Source organism: Bos grunniens, chromosome 21 (genome assembly GCF_055505025.1).
Source record: "Bos grunniens cultivar Pamir isolate PY7600 chromosome 21, Bosgru_T2T1.0, whole genome shotgun sequence".
In the NCBI taxonomy this organism is placed as follows: domain Eukaryota; kingdom Metazoa; phylum Chordata; class Mammalia; order Artiodactyla; family Bovidae; genus Bos; species Bos grunniens.
The window spans coordinates 13,504,080-13,524,778 of NC_141185.1; the positions used below are offsets into that span (position 1 = coordinate 13,504,080).

Sequence of the window (20,699 nt, forward strand, 5' to 3'; positions counted from 1 at the left end):
CACGTGCACCGCTGTGATCTCTCGAGGCCCTTCAGACTTCATTGTGTGCGTCTAAATATTCACTGTGAGCTTGGAGCTCAGAGGCTGTGGAAGCAGCAGCAATGCCTGCCCAGTGCCTGTGGTCTACAAATTAGATACCAATCCCTTCCTCTTCTTCCTTTCCTCCTCCAAATGCATACGGGCCACCCAAAGCCCTCAAGCCATTTAGATACTTGTCACACCACGCTACATTGGGATTTTTGCCAGTGAAGGAAAAACAAGCAAGGTTTTTAAGTGACCAAAGAGGTTTCAAAGCAATTCTTTCAAGGGTTTGCCCCCTCTGAGGCCCATAGAAGAATTACTCAGAAATTAGAGAAAAGATGCAATAGCACAGCCAGTTCATTCTGCTACCAGTTCCTTTATAAACCCTCCAGCACGCTGCCCCATCTAATTTAAAGAGCCCAGGTGATGGGGCTTCCATTTTCCTGAGGAGGCTGTTTGATGAGCCAAGGTTTCCTTTAAGAGGCTCTTCCCCTCCTGCAGGGGTCTGAGGATTCCCCAGGTACAGCCTCCTGCAACCAGGTGAAATCACTGCCAAACCATGTCAAGCGCCTCCTCTCAACACAGTCTGCTTTGACAGAGGCTTAATAAACCAGAGTGACTTAGCCGCTCTAATCTCTGCTTCTAAGTCGTTCTATCTACTCCATTAATCACCTCTATCGACACTCCTCCAGGTCTCCAGAGAGGTTCCACTTCTTTCTGGTAATGGGCTCCTCCAGACTGCAGACCAGCCTTTCAACTTCAGGACTCCCATCTCTGGCTCTCATCCACGTCCTGTAAAGGCAAAGTCCTGCATCCTGGGAGCCCCCACCCAACGCTCCTCCACACCCTGGGGGAGGGGAGGGTCAGGCAAGGTCATCAGCCACTCTGAGGCAGCCCATTCAGCACAGAGGGCATTTCATGTGGCACGTGAATGGTCCTTATCCTGATGTTCACCTCCAAATAAGGTAGGACCCAGAGGCCACCAGCCCACAAAGGGAGGCTGGAGCGCTGACACTCTGCCAGGGGCCCTCGCAATGACACAAATCCTTCCAGGACAGGCACTCAGCTGCCCCTCTGCATACTCAGAGTGGGCAAAGAGCTACAGAAGCGGGACTCTGTGGGGCTCTGAGTGTTGGCTATCACCCAGAATAAGGGCCACAGAATTCTCTCTCTGCTAAATCTGGTTTTGTTTAAATGCCTATGTGTCACTTACAGCAAAAGCCTCTGCAGTTGAAGCCTCTGCAAAATCCCGTGGGGCTTGAGCCCAGCTGATACAGAAAGCATCATAACCCAGGCGTCCCAACACGGGGGGCAGAGTGCAGAAGGAGAACGAGGACTGAGGTGACCCACGCTCCCTCACCAGTTGGCTGTGCGCCCCAAGGCCAAGAACTGCATCCTTCACCCTGCACGAGCCAGATGGAGAAGCAGTGCCCTTCAGGCTTGGCACGACGCAGCCACAGGGCCGACCATGCCCACCCGAGCAAAGCTAGCTGAAAAGGGCCACTCTTGCCCCTGATCCAGCCGGGTCCTCTCTTACCACCCTATTTCTGCAACCACTGTACCCAGCACCAGGAACATTGCACGCTCCCATCTGTCCAGCAAATACCACTTGCGTCAAAGCACATCTCAATGCTGCATGATGTCTTCCAGCCACGCCGGGCATTAGAGTGTCATTCCAGGTCACATGTCGCAGTCACACCTGTGGGCTCACCGAGAACAGGGCCTTCTCTTCCTACCCTCAGCACTGACCAAGGGCCTCACATACGGAGAGCCAATGAGTTCAGAACACAAAATAGAGGACAGAAACCAGCCATTGTGCTCAGTACAAGGTTCTGGGCGAGGGTCCCTACAGAGGGGTCCAAGTCTAAAGAACAAAGGGGTGCTTCCCAGGCCTCCATCTTGGAAAATGGTGGTTTGTCCAGGCCCTTTATCTGTATCTGTGGTCAGAAATGACAGCTCCTACCTCCAACATCTGCTGAGACCTGCAGAAGATGCCTTTCTTCATCTAGTCCTCCACATCTGGCACAAGACGACCACTTTTGCCTAAATTTCTTCGCAATAGCTCATAACTGTTCTCCCTGTCTTCACTTTTTTTCTAGGCATGATGCTAAGAATGTTCACTTTATTACCTTAAAGTTATTACTTTAAAGTTATCCCCCACGGTGCCAGCAAAGTCGTCTTCCTAAAACACAGAGCTGCTCAGAAACCATCCGCGGCCCTCACTGCTTACAGGGTAGGGGACAAAGGCCTTCTGATGTTTGAGTCTCTTGGTCCAACATGCTTGTTACATGATGACTAGCCTCCCACACCCGCCCATACACGCTGTGCTCCAAGCTTACCCCGAGAACTAACTGTCCCTCACCCAGGGGACCCTTCATCATCTTCCCCAAAGAATACAAGCTTTGGGGCCAGGTGGCCTGAGTTCCAGTCCCCACTCTGCCAATTCCAGGTTAGGAGAACTTGGGCCAACTATTTAAGCTCTCTGTGCCTCCCTCGTATCTTCTGTAAACTGAATATAATAAAAACAACAGTAATACCCACCTACCACCTATCTTCCTAGGATTGCTACAAGGCTCAGCAAGGGCAACTTCAGGGCCCCCTTTTGACAGGATGCTCTTGGATCCTGATATTTACGACCTACCTGTCCTTCTTGGGTTCTAATCCCCAGGATTGGAACACTTCATATTCCTACTTGTATTACACTCAATTTTGTATTTTGAGCCTCTCAACTGGAATGAGAGCTCCCTGGAGGCAGGGTCACATCTAGGTCAGTTTTCACTTCCCTACAGGCCTAGGAGATAGTGTTATTCGATCTACACTCATCTGGCCACCAAGTACTGAACTCAAAGATGGTTTCCTACCTGAGCTCAGAGAAACTGCCCTCAGGAGGCCTTCTAAGTAATTTTTTCATCCATGTGATTATTTTAATAAATCTTAAATCTTTCATAAATCTTAAGTACAGAGTTGAACCAGCTGGTATGGGATTGACCCAGCTAAAAGGCTAGTCCCTGAACTAGGCATGTATAATGGAATCAACAGTCAGACATTTATAAAGTGAAATGAGATAAACCAATGAGGGGGGTCATAAAAGCTGGTATTCGGAAAGATGTTCTAAAGAAGACCTCCTGCATCTTTTTTTTTCTAGCCAGACATTCCACGAAGGGAGCCTTTCCTGCATACGGGCCACGTGCAGCACTTGCACCAAATCCTACCTGTGGTTTAATGAGTTAGTTCTGAAAAGGCCCAAATAACTGATTTTCTCCATTTCACAATGAAGGAATGTTCTTCAAAAGGTTAAGCATCTATTATAGTTATGCAAAGGGCTTCCCTGGTGGCTCAGTGATAAAGAATCCACCTGCCAAGCAGGAGAGACTGGTTCAATCTCTGGGTCAGGAAGATCTCCTGGAGAAGGAAACAGCAACCCACTCCAGTATTCCTGCCTGAGAAATTCCACGGACAGAGGAGCCTGATGGACCACAGTTCATGGGGTCACAAAAGAGTAGGCTATGCCTTAGGGACTAAACAACGACATAGTCATGCAAACAGTAGTAATAATACTTATATAGCACCTGACACTTGATCCTTAAAAGCCTTAGGATAAACAGCGTCATCATGATGCCCATTTCACAGGCAGAAAACTAAGGCTGTAATAGCCAAAATGACTCATTTGCGCAGGTTGTATCCGGGCCAGAATGCAGACTCTGATCTCCAAATTCCAGATCGCACTCATTAAGTCCCCCTTCACCAACAGAAGGGACCAGATGTGGGACACACAGAGCCTCCTGCAGCCTGCACGGTCCGGGCCATCTCAGCATCGACCATGCAGAAGGCCAACAGTACACATAGGTCCAGATATCGATTTCTTAACCTTTCTACTCGAAATGAAGCAAGTGCTGCCTTTACAAAATTCACCCTCATTCCTTTGTTCCTAAAAAATTCATCCTGTAAAATTATGTTCAATTTGAGTTATCTTTTGGAGGTAATTTCAGCAGCAAAAATCTGCTCAGTACTTGCTCTGTGCCAAGCTGTCCTGTAAGTACGTTATGTAGACTAACAAGCTAAGTACACGCAACCCCATGAGAAAGGTACTGTATGGGCTTCTACATACACACACATACAGACACATACAGTGCTATTCTAGGGTTTGGGCTATATCAGTGAACAAAACAAACCCTGCCCCTTCTGTGATGTTAGGAGATAAAGTAATTAGTTCAAGGTCAGGTAAGCAGTAAGGGCAGAGGCAGGATTGGAAACCAGGCACATTGACTCCAGAGTCCATGTTCTTAACCCCTGAGCTCTTAACTCTTAATTCCTCTTGGCTGGGTGTCCTGATCTGTCCCAAAGCATCAACAGGCAAGTGGGGACGGGGGCGGGGGAGACAGGAGCTGCTTTCGTGGGCTGCAGCTCCCTGCCAGGCAGAACGGAGACCTCTGTTGTCCAACCACTATTTGCTGCAAACTGAGTTCATGCCCGACTCCAGCCTCAGTTCTAGAGCCAAAGATGCAGGGGACACAGCCGTGCCCTCAAGAAGCTCCCAGGCTAGTGTGGAAAGACTAGCAAATATTTCTATTAGCTTACCATCTGCTCTGGGCCCAGCACAACCTATGAACTGGGGTGAACTGCCTGAATTGTGACTTGGGGTGGGGGTAACATGAAACTGTTTGCCAACTTCATCCTGAGCAGCCCCAGCATATTGCCCAACCCTACCTCCTTCTGCTTTAAAAAAAAAAAAATCAAAGTAATCTGATTCAGCCTAGCCCTGGTTGAGCACTGACTCCCTGCTAAATCCCCAAAGCCTAATTACTTAACTATTGTGCATGGTAATCTTAGGAGGTGTTTGTTTTCTCTCTCCCCATGGACAGCCAATGAGCATAAGGCAGTGGTTGCTAGTGAGCATTGCTCAGGTAGGAGATAAAGCTGTGATTTCTCGTGCAGCACTTTCCTATGGCCAAAGTACTGGAGTTTCAGCTTTAGCATCATTCCTTCCAAAGAAATCCCAGGGCTGATCTCCTTCAGAATGGACTGGACTGAACTTCCTATGGACCAAGCCCTCCACTTCAGAACACCCTTCAACCGCCACCTCGTACCCTTCCAGGGCTCAATCAGGCTTCACCTTCTCCAAGGAGGGGACCCTTGCCCTGATCCACCATACTCATTCCTCCAGAGGTGTTTGCTATAGGCGACTCTGTTATTTAAGCCCCCGACTCCTCCGTGCAAAGCCTATTCCCTGACAGCGGAGACTAGATCCCCCCCAAGCTTCACAGCCTAGTACATCTCAGGCTTTGTAGACAGTTGAGAAATACACATTGCCATTAGGTCCTCAGGCAATGTCTTGAGACCGAGAGCTGCAGCCCCCTCCTGTGCTGAATTAGCAAAGGTTGCCATGGACTCAGAATCTGGGGGCACCTTCCCATGTGCAAAGGGACAAGCCACTGGGCAGCGAGCTCCTCTGCTTCTCGACCACAAAGTGACCTTCCTAGTCCTTTCCCAAAGGGGACATGCACTGGCCTTTCAGAAGAAACTAAATTATTCCGGCACATTTATTTTTCTTCTTTTTTCGTCAAATGCTATGCTCCAATGGCCTCTTCATAATGGACAATGTTTTTTTTTTTAAAAAAAAAACCCTTTTCAAGCATTTGACTTTGCTATTGAGTTGAACGGCTGGATCTCTTCCACCCAAGGCAACACATGGCAATGCTTAATGATTTCCATTTTTAACTCAAGGAGGAACGTTCCTCAGAGTTCAAGAGGAAGCCGAGTGGGCGCTCTGGATTGCGGGAGGCCCGCATGGCGTCAGGAGCGGAGAATCTGGAAGTCAACGGGGGGAGCAGATGGCCCAGCAAGGAGGCGAGATTGCTAGCAGATGGCCCCCATAGTTTGGATAAGGCAAAAAGAAAAAAAAAAACTTTTGATTGCAAACAAATTGGTATTAGAAGCATACCAAGAAGAGAGGCCCACACAGATGTTTGCTGTTGCAATGGGCAGGCATTCCCTGTTCCTTTACGGGGGGACCCAGTCAGTGACGGAGGCTGGAATTGCAAAGCAAGTCCTCATCTCTAAATTGTCTTTTTTCCACCCGGTTTATTCATAATTATGGATAAGGATGTAGGCACACAATTTGGGCCATCCAAATTAAAACGCTTGGCCCCACAGACAACGCGTAGGGCAGTGAACGCATTCTGCAGGATATTGTTCTGGTGGATACAACGTCATTACAGGTCTATATCACAACTCAGAGTGCACAACACAGAGGGTGAGTCCTGCTGTAAACTATGGTTGTGGTTAACAATAATGGACGAATATTGGCTCATCGACTGCAACAAATGTACCGCAGCAACTCCAAGTATTAATGGGGAAGCTGGGAAAAAGAGGAATAATAGAGGAACTCTATTTTCTTCTCGAATTTTCTAAAAACCTAAAACAACTCTAAAACAAAATTCTGTGGATTCTCTCTAGCACACACACATACCTGGCTCTTCTTGCTGGCTGGGTGACCTTGAACTGGTCACTTAACCTCTCCGAGTCGCCTTTTCCTTATCTTCAAAATGAAGACACTAATAGCACTGACCCAAAGGGTTTTTATGAGGAGTAAGTAAATTAATACACAGAAGGCACATGGAATAGCTCCTGCCCATAGTACGCTGGTATTAGCTGTGATTACAATGATGGCCACAGATATTGTGTGCCAGCTACCCTGAGATACTTCAATCATCCATCATGGGATTTAAGGCTTGCAGCAGCCCTACAAGGCAGGTAGGAAATGCTACTATCCTCATTTTATGAAAGAGAAAACCTGAAGCTTAGAGAGATTATATAACTCGCTGAGGGTCACATGGCTGGGCAGTATGCGTGAGGTGGGACTCAACCCACAAGTCTGCCTTCCCCACCACAAGCTGCCATGTCCAAGAAGGAAAGAGCTGGTGCTCTCCGGACAGGACCACTGTCTGGCTGCTGGAAGGCTTTGCACTTATCCTATGTAATCTCGCTTTGGAGGGTGGGGGCTGTGAGAGAGGGACAGGGGTGTGGGGGAAGGAGGGGAAGTAGAAGGGGAGAGACCAACCCCAAAGGCCAAGCAGGATCTTGGCAGAGCCAGTACTAGAACCCAGACTTTGGCTCCTAAACCACTTGATCCGCTGTATTAACATATCCACTTCACCCACATAAAAAAGCCAAGAGTGATCACCCTGATGACAGACTGCTCTCTTCCTTGGCCTCCACCTGTGGCTCTGCCAGCCTATCTCTGTTCCAAGGCAGATGGTGACAACAGCCCTAAGAAGTCACCTGGGCTCCTCTGGAGGTTGGCCTTTGCAGGAAAGCCCCTGCTCAAGCTGGACCGCCTGCTCTGCCGCCTGGGACAGAAACTGAACCGTGATCTCCCTGCCCACAGGGATAAGTTCAATTCTTGCTTTTCCAAAGCAGCATTTGCTTTTACATAACAACTTTCAAACTTGGGATGTGTGACTTGTTTCCCAAGCCTGCTGGAGCAGCCTCCGAACAGACGTTCGTTCAGAATCCAGACACTTCATCTCGTCTCCGGTACCACCTCACCTCCACACCCACGCGGCCTGATGTACTTTTTGCAGCTCTGGGTCCCCTCCTCCTACTCTTGCCTTCTCGTGCTTTCTGCACCTCTGCTCCCCACACCGGGGGCGCCCACAGGGACCCACAGCAGTGGGTTCCTCCTCCGTGATCACGTCCTCCTAACCCGGCTTAATACCAGCTCCTGTGTGCAGGTCATCACACCCCTCCACCACCCACCCCCTCTCCTCTCCCCTTGGTCTGTACATGTAGCCCTGACCTGGAACAGAAAGGGAAAGTAGATCAGAGCCAGGCTAACTGCAAAAGATCCTCCACCTAGAATGAGATCCAACGCCTCTGCTTTCCTGAAAATCTAGAGCCTCCCTTCATCTTCACATACCTCTCAAAAGCCTGTTTACCCTCTCTTCCCCCCAGGCCTGCCCTCTGTGGACACTCTGATGGGCTGAATGCATGCATGCTCAGTCATGTCTGACTTTTTTGTGACCCCATGAACTGCAGCCTGCCAGGTGCCTTCGTCCATGGAATTTTCCAGGCAAGAATACTGGAGTGGGTTGTCATTTCCTACTCCATATGGACTGAAGGTGTCCCCACAAAATTCCTTTGCTGAAGCACTAACCGCCCCCCTCCAAGGTAATGGTGTTAGAGATGGGGCCTCTGGGAGGTCACGTGGGTGGCACAAGTCAGGAACGATGGCTTTGGACCTGATGAGATTAGTGGCCTCACAGGAAGAGCCAGCAGAGTTGTTCTCACTCGCTGTCTCCTGCCACGTGAGGATACACATAGGCCAGGAAGCGCGTTCTCACAGGAGCCTGATCCTGATGCTGGTATCCTGATCTAGGACTTCCAGCCTCCAGAATTGTGAGAAAATACATTTCTGTTGTTTAAGCCACCCAACCTATGGTATTTTTGTTATGGCCACCCAAGCAAAGACACAGCACCATGAGCCCTTTCAAAAGACATATGTGAAAAGCAGGAATATCAAACATGATGAAGAAAATTCCTCCAGCATCAATGGAGGGAACCAAGCTCCTCTCTCCCTTTTCAAGCACAAGGTACAGGATGCAGGAAGCCCAAATGAACAGGAGTGACATGGCAGAGGCAGGGCCACTGATTCCATCTCAAATGTGTGGGAAAAGGCAGTGTAAGAATGGGGGAAGGCATTCCCACCCCAGCTGAGAAGCCAAAAAGGATAAAACGCTGCCCAAATGCCAAGAGATGAAAACCAGCTTCTCTATTCAGAGGCAAGTTCTGCAAGGTACACCATCCTCCAGCATCCCAAACCTCCAAAAGGTTAAAAACAAACAAGAAACGTATTTCCAGAAAAGAAAATAAACAGTGTGTGGTAAGATGTTTACTTCTTAATTTATCCTCATAAAATTCAATTGACAGATAGTTTTCCAGCCCTATAATACACAGGCACTATGTCATCTCTGGGATAAGCAGATTAAAAAAATAATCATGAAAATGGAAGCTGATGTGTGAATATGTGTGTATAAATGCTTGATGGGTATTAACTCATTTAATTCTAACAACCCTATGAAATGAATGCAATTATCACCCCCTTACCACCATCATTTTACAAAAGGAAACACTGAAGTACCTATTATGGTTTTAAAGAGCAAATGAGCCTTGTCTTTTATATCCTAGTTGAGAGAGGCAAACAATTTAACAATAGATATAGAGCCTGTTAAAAGCTCAACCAAGAGAATCAGTGACATAGAAGGCTACTTTGGGTTGAGTGATCAGGAAAGACCAGTGGGAGCTGGCAATCACACAAAGGAACGTCTTGGAAGATTGGGGGTAAAGGAGTTATGTGGTCCCCAGAAGCTCCAAAAGTCAGCCACAGAATGTGTCCATCACTGGCTCTCACAGGTCAGTGCCAGGCTCAGGCCTCTGTAGCTCTCAGAACCTCCCAGAATCACAGGTCCCACCCTCAACTGTCTTCAAACACTCCAGTTGTCACCACAGAGAGACACGTGGAAACCCTTTGGGTCTTGATGCAGACTGAAGGTTTGTGTCTCCCTGAAACTCTTACGTTGAATCCCTAACCCCCAAATGTGATGGTGTTTGGAGGTGCAGCCTTTGGGAAATGATTAGACTTATTTGAGGTCATGAGGGTAGAGTCTGCATGAGAGGATTAGTGCCCTTCAAATAAAGGGAAAGAAGACCAGACCTCCCGTTCTCTCTCCACCATATGGACACACAGTAAGAAGAAAGCCATCTGCAAGCTAGGAATGGAACTAGCCAACACCTTGATCTTAGACTTCCCAGCCTCCAGAACTGAGAAATAAACGTCTGCTCTTGAAAGAGAAAGAACAAATATCATATATTAATGCATGCATATGGAATCTAGAAAGATATTGCTGATAAACCTACTTGCAGGGTAGTAATGGAGATGCAGACAGAGAGAATAGATTTGTGGACACGGTTGGGAAGGAGAAGGCGGGACGAATCGAGAGAGTAGCATGGAAACATATACATCACCATATGTAAAGTACACAGCCAGTGGGAATTTGCTGTAGGACACAGGGAGCTCAACCCAGAGCTCTGCGACAACCTAGAGGGGTGCGATGATGTGGGAGATGAGAGAGAGCTTCAAGAGGGAGAGGACATATGTATACCTATGGCTGATTCATGTTGATATATGGCAGAAACCAGCATAATATATCCTCCAACAAAAAGTTTGTAAAAATAAATGTCTGCTCTTTAAGCCTCCCAGCCTATAATGCTTTGTCTGTCAGCCCAAATTACAGCAGTTCCCACAGGATTCAGCGTCACTGTCCTTCATTCCTATTTCATGCATTTTGTAGGGAGGACCCAGTGCCTCTGGGGGAAGAAAATAAATGACTTTTCCATAGACTTCAGTGGTCAAAACGAAGCTTGTTTTGTTTGTTTGTTTTTTGCTTTTTTTTTTTTAGCTTCCCTACATTTAAAAAGAAACCAAACTGTGTTTCAGGAAAATCACTATGTCAGACCAAGTCTGAGCCTTCATTTAACATTCAGATACTTACTGAAAGTCTACACAGTGGCAGACAGTGTCCTAAGCCAGTGCTGCCTGGCCTTCAGTGGGCATGGGAGCCCCCTGGGGGATTCCGTTAGGATGCAGACTCTGACCCTGCAGTAGGTTTGGGGTGGGCCTGAAACTCTGCATCCCTAACAATCCCAGGTGATGCCAACCTCACTGAGCATCAGGACTCCAGCCCAGCAAGTGCATCAACTCTGGCTTCAACTTGGAATAAGCTGGAGAGGTCTGAACAAGTCCTGAGTTCTGGGCTCTACCCCAGACAAAGGCAATCAGACACTCCAGGGTGAGGCCCGGGCATTTCGAAAGTGCTCAGTGGGGACTTCCCTGGTGGCACAATGGATAAGAATCCACATATCAATGCAAGCAACACAGGTTTGATACCTGGTTCAGGAAGATTCCACATGCCTCGGAGTCACTAAGCCCATGTACCTCAACTACTGAGCCCGTGTGCCCTAGAGCCCCACAAGAGAGGCCCGGGCACCACAACACGGAGTAGTCTCTGCTCTCCACAACTAAAGAAAGCCCACGCCCACCAGTGAAGACTCAGCACAACCAGAAATAAATGAAGTGCTCAGTGATCTGAACGTGCGGCCAGGGTTTAGAATCACTCTTCTGGACATACAGCAGTGAGCTAGGTAACCCTCAAGGGGAGACAGATGAGAAATAACTAAATTATTTTAGACAGCAGAGACATATGTCATAAAAACAACGCGGGATAACGTGATGAGGTCAGAGGGGGCTGGGGGGGGCGGGGGCAAGCGGGAATTACACTGAAGAACAAATAACAAGACAGAAACACCACCGAGATCTGAAGAGATGACCCCAGGCTGAGAAAAGAGCCCACTTTCCACCTCAAGTCTTAAGGGATGACAAGAGCAGGGTCCCATTTGTGTTTTTAGGACACAAAGCTGACAGGTGCACAGGTTGCACTCTGAGGGGAGAGTAAAAATAAGACATGTTTCCTTCCTGGAGGTTCTTATGAAAACATGAACTAATGATTGCTGAACACCTACTGTGGGCAACGTGAACTAATGATTGCTGAGCACCTACTGTGGGCAATGCTTCCGGTCTGGGAACTGACACAGCAGGCCCTTCTTCAAGCTCCACATGAAGAAACATGTGGAGAGACCACATGGGGAGACCACATCCCTAAAAGACCCCATCTGGTAGATCACAAAGGGGGCAGTCTAGCTGGTGGAGAGGGATGCACGGTGGATTCTCAGAGGATGCAAGAAACTTGTGGTTCTTTACCGGCAGCTCCTACAACTGTGTAGAAAAGAAGGCAGCCATCAAATGCCACCTTGTCACCACTCCCCTCCACAACCCCGACAGTAACTGGCAGGGAGCTCTGGTCTACCTTCATCGCAGCACCCCAGAACAGGACTGTTACAAAGCCACCTCCTGAAAATGCCTACCCCTGCCGGCTCCCGGGGGAGCTCAGGTGTTGGAGGAGGAAGCTTCAGTCCCATCCCTCCAGACGCAGAGCCTGTGACCTAACTCTAAACGGGTCCAGGCCCAACACTCCCCTGGCCAAGCAGCTGGCTTAAGGAAGTCACTTGACTCAAGTCACACCAACCCACCAGAACCTTGGGGCTTCTGCAGAAACACCTCAGGCAGCAGCACTCTGTCCAGCATTTTGGGGTCTGGGAGGACCTAAAGCCAGAGCTGTGGTCACTGCCCGCTGGATGATATCTGAGCTCAATGGCAGAAAGTGAGCATCACAGTTCACCTTTGATCTCAGCCAACAAATCCCCTTTTTTGCTAAACTCAGTTTGGGGAGGTTTTCTGTCACTGCAGCAGAGGCCTGCTTCATCTAGACCCCTGGACTCTGCCGAACTGCCTTGGACTCATTCGCCATTCTCCAAGCCCCTGATGTGGTTCTGTGAGGCTGCTGCCCGGAGAGCCTCTGCAGTCCTCCCGTGTCCCTAGGTCCCCTGGGCTGGGACTCTGTCTTCTCTGCGGGATCATGATCTGCTTGATGACAAGGGCTGTCTCTTATACTTGCTTCTGCCTCCACCAAGTGCCCACTTGTGAAATGGAAAGGGGGCTAGATATTCTCATGGTCCTCGGATGAAGAGGCTGGAAGGGAACTCAGGCTTCAGCCCCATCTGGCCTGGGCGGAGAGCAGGGGCAAGTGCAATAGGGAGGGCGTGCGATCTGAGCCAGGTGACCCAGGACGCTCATGCCGGCCAAGAGATCCTGGGCAGTCATTGAACTTCTGAGCCTTGTGTTCCTCACCTTTGCAAAAACCCTGAGGTGTTTAATGTTGGAAAGGGCACTTTCATTCCATCACCTGACCAATATTTACCGAGTCCTTTCTATTGTGCAGGACACTATCCCAGAAACAGTTGATACAAAGCGAACTCTTTGGAACCCCGTGGACTGTAACCCACCAGGCTCCTCTGTCCATGGGATTCTCCAGGCAAGAATACTGGAGTTGGTTGCCCTTTCCTTCTCCAGGGGGTCTTCCCGACCCGGAGATCAAACCTGTGTCTCTCGTGTCTCCTGCATTGGCAGGCGGGTTCTTTCCCACTTGTGCCACCTGGGAAGCCCAATCCAAGTGACTTGTTGCTAAACATTTTGCCAGTTTCCCTGCTTCCCTCTTTGAAGGGGGACAAAACCAGGCATTCCTGCCAAATAGGGCTGACTGCTCCATAGTTAGTGGAATAATTTTTGATCAGACAGTACACTGAAGAAATAGGAGCAACAGTAGGGCATAGGAGACTCTAACCTAAGAAATGGGGTCCTGACTAAGCCAATGTGCCCAGACTACACGTGACAGAAGCTACAGGACGAAGACACAGCCAGTCCAGGATGAGAGCCTGGTGAGCTAGAAATCAGTCCAGAACGCACTCCCCCTCTTTACCCAGGGTGAAAAAGCATTCCCCACATGGATGGTGCTGATTTTGGCATCTCAGGAGACTGGAATGAGAGGATGGGCCCAGCCACAGTTCCTGGCTGTACACATGTTCACGGGTTAGTCCCACACATGCGTCAGCCACTTCCTGCTGCTGGAAGAATGTGCTGAGGGAGGTGAAATGACGGGACAGCACCACTGCCCACTGGGTCACCAGGACAGAAGGGAGTTCAAAGGGAATCCCAGCGGCTTCTCTGCGAGTTCACCCGGCCCCATCCCCATCAAGCAGAGAGTGAACAATTTAGAGATTTACCTAAACCTCTGTGTCCCAGATGGACTCCTCAGACAGTGTTTTGAGGGAAGAGAAGTTGACGGTGTTGAAAACAGGCTTTGAGGGAAGGCCCTGGCCTTCCTGGGTGCATGGAACTAACCAAACATTTCAGACCCACAGGCCTAGGTTCCCGGACCAGCTTCCCCACTTAAAAGTTTCATGACTTTGAGTGACTCCTGTCTCCTCCCTAGGTATTTACCCACCTGTAAAATGTGGATAAGACTTGCTTATGAAAACAAGGGCTTCCCGGGTGGCACTAGTGGTAAAGAATCTGCCTGCCAATGCAGGAGACACAAGAGATGCGGGTTCGGTCACTGGGTGGGGAAGATCCCCTGGAGAAGGGAATGGCAACCCACTCTAGTATTCTTGCCTGGAGAATCCCATGGACAGAGGAGCCTGGTGGGCTATAGTCCATGGGGTCACAAAGTGTTGGATACAACTGAGCAACTGGCACAGCACTGTGTTGCTGGCACTCCCATGAGAATAAGCCACGGGAAGACTGCCTAACCTGTTCCTTTGGCCCGGGTTTCTGGTTCCTTTTTCACACAGCCCCATGCAGAGCCTCACCCAGTTCTTCTAACAACTCTAGAGTAGGAGGCCAAGTTCTATTCTTCCCATTTTACAGGTAAGAAAACAGACATCTAAAAAGACTGACTTGCTTGGCAACTTGATGGAAAAGCTGAGTGGTATCCATCTAAAATAAAACCTCCATAGAGTGTGGAGAAAAAGGAACCCTCCTACACCCTCGGTGGGAATGTAAATTGGTGAAACAACCATGGAGAACAGTATGGAGGTTTCTTAAAAAACTAAACACAGAGTTACCACGTGATCCTGCACTCCCACTCCTGGGCATATATCCAGAGAAAACCATAATTTGAATAGATATGCACCCCATGTTCCCCAGTGTTCATAGCAGAGCTATTTACAACAACCAAGACACAGAAGCAACCTAAATGTTATCAACAGATGAATGGATAAAGAAGATACACACACAAGGGAATATTGCTTGGCTATAAAAAAAAAAAAGAGTGAAATAATGCCATTTGCAGCAACATGGATGGATCTAGGGATTATCATATCGAGCAAGAAAGACAAATATCATATCACTTATATGTGGAAGCTTAAAAAATGATACAAATGAACTTATTTATAAAACAGACATAGACTCACAGACTTAGAAAGCAACTTACAGTTACCACAGAGAATAGTGGGGAGATGGGGGTAAATTAGGTGCTTGGGACTAACATATACACACTACCATATGTAAAATAGATAAACAGCAAGGTTTATAGTATAAACCCGTGCTGTATAGTATGGGGGACTGTACTCAACACTCTGTAATAATCTAAACGGAAAAGAATCTTAAAGAGAATAGACATTTACATATAACTGAATCACCTTGCTGTACACTTGAAACACAACATTAGAAATGAACTGTACTTCAATTTTTTGAAATAAGAAGATAAAACTTCATGGTTCCCAAAGAACTTTCAAATGCATCATCCCACTGAGTCCTTTGCACAAGGAGCCCCAAGTTTGGGAGCTGAAGCTAAAACCTAGGACTGGCCTGTCCGAGCTTCCATTAGCTGGCCAGTACAGCTCCTGGGAAGAAATCTCTACCCATTTAAGCAAAGCCTGTGTCTGGCAAGAAGAACAGACCAGACTGGGTCCCTATAGCCTCTGACCCGCTGGAGAAGTCTGAAGAGGAACATCAAACCACCTCCCAGGGCGAGGAGAACCATCCCTCAGGTTGTAATGATACCTGGAATTCCTCTCCCAAAGAAGGGGCCCCAGTGTGTCCCACCCCTGCAGCGACCCTGGGTGGTATGACCTGCTGGGTCATCCCAAAGTGTCCTCTCCCAGAGCAGCTGGGTGTGCTGCCCCTGGAGTTCCATCAGATGGACTCAGCGAGCAAAAGGGCAAGAAAACGAAGACATCCAGACAAACAAAATGGGGGTGCAGGCAGAACACTGACCCTTCAGTAGCACCGTGAGAACAAAAACTGAAAATTGAAAACTCTCAACTGTGACCTTTTCAGTTGTTGGATAAAGAATGTGAGTTGCTTAGCAGCACAACTGATTAATGTCTATATGTTACCTTTCAACTCCTTATTGCTACCCTTTCCCATTCAGGGTCACAAAACCATCTTTTCTCAGCTCTGGTTACAACTGTCTACATCCATACCATCTTGAGGCCAAGTCAAATGCCTTGGGAAGAATCTCTTACCAGGATCTGTGCAATTCTTAGCTGCCTCAGTCCCATTCACTGGTGCCATCAGCCTTCTATTTCTCCATGTGTCTGGGAGAACATATTTGCTCACAGAAGCTGTTCTGTGCCCTGGATTAGAAAATAAGTCACAAACACCATGAGATCAACATGGCACCTACATTCTCACAATGGCCTTACAGCATATATCTAGCTCTGTCAGCAACAGCCCTGTTTGACTATTTAAAGCCATCTGCAGGGAGTGATACCGTGACTGGAAGCACAGTATCACCTGCTCACCTACAGTAATCTGTTTCCTAGATCTAGTTCATTGTTTCTAGTCCCAGATAGGTCAGCATGCGCTCTGACCTTGGCCAAGATTGCTTCGGTCTCAGCCCCTCACAAGTGCAATACAGGGTTTAGACAGGTGACCATTAAGTTCTTAGCCAGCAAACATGCTCAGGTATCCCGGCCCTGAAGGATAAAGTCAGCAAACAGGTGCAGAAAGGTGATGGGGTCTGGCCCGGGACTTTGCACCCTTGAATGTGCGTACAAATCACCTGGGAACCTTGTTACAATGCACATTCTGATTCAGTAGGTCTGAGCCAGGACCTGGAATTCTACACTAACAAGCTCCCCGGTGACACTGATTCTGATGGTCCAAGGGCCATACTGAGTAACCAGGAAGATCACTGGAGTGGATGCTGATGACCAAGTGCAGTTGAACTCCTAAAGGCCTTCCTGATCCAGCAAATAAAAAATAATTCTCACTTTAAGACCTTTAAAGTATTCATTTACCTCTCCTGAGGTGCACACTGCTTCAGCTGGGTAATAATACCTCTTCTATAATGCTGACATCTAAGAGCCTCTAGGTATTTTGTTATTTCTAGTGTGTAATTGAGGGAGAAAACACATCAACTTGCCCAATTGCAAAGCAACAGGTACTATGGTGTTCAAATAGCCTTTCTGGATTTCTTTTGGAAAGGGCAAGTTTTGTTTAATCTTTCATCCTCAAATCACAAAGTTTGAGTTTTGAAAGGCTGTATAAAGTTTAATGAAGTGCCACCTGATTCTTATCAATTAATATGAGCCTCTCTAAATTGTCCCTAACTACTCAAGAAGGTACCATCTGCTTTATTCCCCATATCCTGATTGTTAAATCACAGCATTTCTTTCGTTTTCTTAAATGTTTGAAAATACACACATATATACATATGCACATATATGTATAACTGAATCACTTCGCTGTACACCTGAAACTAACACATTATCAACTATAATTCAATTGAAAAGTTGAAATAAAGTTGCCAGAGAACATTAAAAATTAGAATATTAAAAACAACACTAAAAGGTCCCCAGCACCTTTTAGTTTCCCAGTGGGAACGTTAGCCACTCTGAATGTCTTCTGAAGGTTCCACCTGGGCTCACATCCCCTACTCCATCCCTAACATTTTTTGTAAGTTTCTTTTTCTCTCCATCTTAAATGTGCATATCCTAAGCAACTCCCAAATTTCCTTGTCTCTTCTCGGATGCAAGGCGTGTGGATAGTGGTTCCAGGCACCAACACTCTAATTCCGCGGGGATTAAGAGGAGTTGAAAAGTGATTTTGAAACACAGCGGCAACCTCCCCAGGGGACAGACTGCCCCACCATTTTTAGGGTTTGGAGAGGACGCGTCAGGACACCCCGGGCGCCCCTTCGGCAGGGGCGGGGGCGAGAGCTGAGACTCAGTTTCCAGCCTCAAAACCTGGGTTTTCGAGGGACGCGGAGAGCAATCTTCCGTGCTCTGCAAAATTGGAAGGAGGTCCATTCAGTCTCCTCCGCCCCAGGCCAAGAGAATCCATACATGGACCTCGCCGCTGCGCTCCCCACACTCCCTGGGCACCCCCAGGGACAGAACTCTGGCGCCGAGGGGCCAGTGGTTCATGCTTTCGCCTTAGTAACACAGACCGGCAGCCGCGTTCTGAGCCCCCAGCGGCCGCGCGCAGCTCATGGGAACAGGCACCAGCGCTCAGAGCGTAGCCATCAGCCCTCCTGGGTGAGCTCTACCTGCCTGATGGGGAGGGGACTGGATGAACCCTTGGAGCTAACCTGGCTGGGAAGAGAGGGAACACCTCCCAGAACTGCCCCGCGATTTTCCAGCCCAAATCCCCCAACTCCCCGGGCAGGCCCGCACCATTACCTACCCCAGCTGCCAAAGACGCCAGACGCACAGCACACCAGGGCCAAAATCGCGCACACGAAGCCAACTTGCTGCGGCAGCATCTCTCGCCTCCTGCGAACTTTGCGCGGCCCGGAGGGCCCGCGGAGCGCCATTCCGCAGCGCCTGGATGCCGCCTCTGTCAGAGGATGGGGAGCCCCAGCGGCCGGAGTGCTATCTGGGGCCGAGCGGCGTGGACTGGAGCGGGCGACTCGAGGCTCAGAGGCCAGGGGCTCCAGGCCACAGGTTCATGGCCCGCGGGCGAGCTCGGCAGGGAAGCAGGGAGAGGAGGTGGGGGGCGCGCGGCGCGGCCGGAGCTCAGAGTCCCGCGCGCGGTGTGCGCGCTCCGCGCACCATGGCTCGGTGGCAAGGAGGCGACGCCGGTACGGTGGCGCTGGCGGCCCTGGATCGCAGGGCTGGCGCAGTCCCGGCGCTGGTGCCGCTACCTGCCCGCTCAGCCTCGGCGCCCTCGCCCGGCCGCAGCCCTGGGAGCAGTGCCCCGGGGCGCCCGCGGGAGCACTCAGTGCGCCCCCGCGCGCCGCGCCGCCGCTCCCACTCGTAGCATCCTCCCCCTCCAAGTTTGGCGGCGGTCGCCGGCCAGCGATGCTCCACTGCTTCCCGGCGAGCCGAGCCGGGCTGGCCCAGTGCGCTCAAGTCGGGAGGCAGACTGGACGCGCGGGACCTGCGACCCTCGCCGCGAGCCGCCTAGACGTCGGCCCTCCGGGGGTGAGCTCTCCCCGGGAACTTTGTCTCCGGCTACCGGCGCCTGCGTCTGCGAGGCCGTGACGCCTCCCGCCTGCAGCTCTCGCCTCCCTTCTCCTCCCCTCCTGCCCCTCCTCCCCAGCACGTGTACTCCTCCCCTAGGGCGCACTCGCCGGTGCGCTCCTCCCTTCCCCGGCGAGGCTCAACTACTGACCCACAGAGTCGCCCTCCTTCTCCCTTTTTCTCTCCCCCCGCCCCGACGGAGCCGAAACTAGTCCTTCTCTAACCCTGCGGGGCTGCTGCAGAAAGGAACAGGTTATGGCACCGCAGGGACTCTGGAAACCAGGGTTTCCGTAGAGCGGTCGTTCTAGTCCGGGCTCTGCACGACCCCGTAGGCGACCCGAGGCCCCTACACCCCCGCGGGGCGGGAGATGCAGGAGAAGATTAATTGCTCGAGCTGAGATAACAAAAACGTTTGCACCAAACCAACAAGCGCCCGCGCCCGCGGGGACCAGCTCCTGCAGGGCTCTCGCGGAGGGCGGGGGAGCCGGCGGCGGGGGCGCAACGCTGACCTGCAAAACACAGGAGACCGGTTGGAAAGAAACCCGAGAGTTCTGCCGCCCCGCCGCGGAGAGTTGAGCTTTTGATGTTCTGGAGCCGTACCGCTTCACGGGGCTTTCTGGGTTTGGTTTTGTTTTTCCTCCTTCTCTCTGATCGGCCCTCTAGTGTAAACCGCTTTAAAAATGGGGCAGGAGGCAGAATTTCAGAAGAGCAGCCGCTGAGTTGTAATCCAGGTGCAAGCAGGTGGTGGGGACCTTGAGCTAGAGGGCCTCAACCCCTGGGAATGACTTCTTTCCCTGGCCATGGAGCACCTAGTTAGAGCGTGCTAGGGGTTAAGTCCATGTAAAATCCTTTTTGGAACAAGGCCAGGTCTGTTTAATTAAATAAATACACACCCACCGAGTTGCGGGATCAGCGCCAAGTGCCAGTCAGAGAACAAAACAACCAAAATATGTGTACTATCCAGTTCCTGCTTTCAAGGAACCCCAAATCAAAGAGCAGCCAGACCCTTAGATAAATGCTGGTTTAACAGAGTCAGTTGCAAAAGTCACTGTTTTTGCACAATGTGTGTTATTTTATTTATCATTACTCAAAATGTGATCCACAGCAGCATAAGCATTGCCTGGGAGCTTGCAAGAAATTCAGGCTCTAGGGTTCCAGCCCAGACCTACTGAGAATGTGAATTTTTAACCAGATCCCCTAAGAGGTTTGTGTGTACATTCAAGTGTCAGAAGCGCGCGACCCTTTCAAATCCGTCCCCCTGATTCTAGTGGGACACCATCTGCACAGTTCCTCTCAGACTAAGCACTGCTTGTGTTGGCCTGGCACAGTGACACAAGTGAGAGGTACCTGGAAGGCCAGGGGAGGGGGAAGTTTCGCTAATTATTTTCCGTAGTGCCTTTTCAGTACCCACGGATACTGAAGGCATGAGCACAAGACTAATTGCAGTGGAAACCCCTAGAGTAAATGAGATGGAAACAGCCGGGTAGGCCTTGTATAGAACAGCTCAGGGCTCTGTTTTGTCTGTAGAGCAGCCTTACCATTGAGGACCTCCCTCTATATGGGTGACCTCTACCAAGCATCCCTGCCGGGGACCAAAAAAAACCACTTTTCATATGTTTGAAGAATTTCCTTAATGACCAGGCTGTACAAAGATTGCTATTTAGCAATAGCAAATAAAAAACCATAAAACAGTGTTAAATGTGGCATTTGAAAAGCTAGCAAAGAGCTGGTGACATCCTATTTTTGCCAAAGGAAAA

General features: G+C 49.6%; 1 protein-coding gene across 1 annotated transcript in view; it reads right to left on the bottom strand.

Moving 5' to 3' along the window:
• The window catches only part of SLC24A4 (solute carrier family 24 member 4), a 190,932-nt gene extending 171,979 nt beyond the window's left edge, over positions 1 to 18,953 (bottom strand). The window contains exons 1-2 of the mRNA XM_086363181.1: positions 18,164 to 18,953; positions 16,000 to 16,110 (exon numbers count right to left, since the gene is read on the bottom strand). Of these exons, the coding sequence (XP_086219307.1) occupies positions 16,000 to 16,110; positions 18,164 to 18,293 (241 nt within the window). The 5' untranslated portion in view covers positions 18,294 to 18,953. The remainder of the gene's footprint in view (positions 1 to 15,999; positions 16,111 to 18,163) is intronic.
• Positions 18,954 to 20,699: the final 1,746 nt, after the last annotated feature.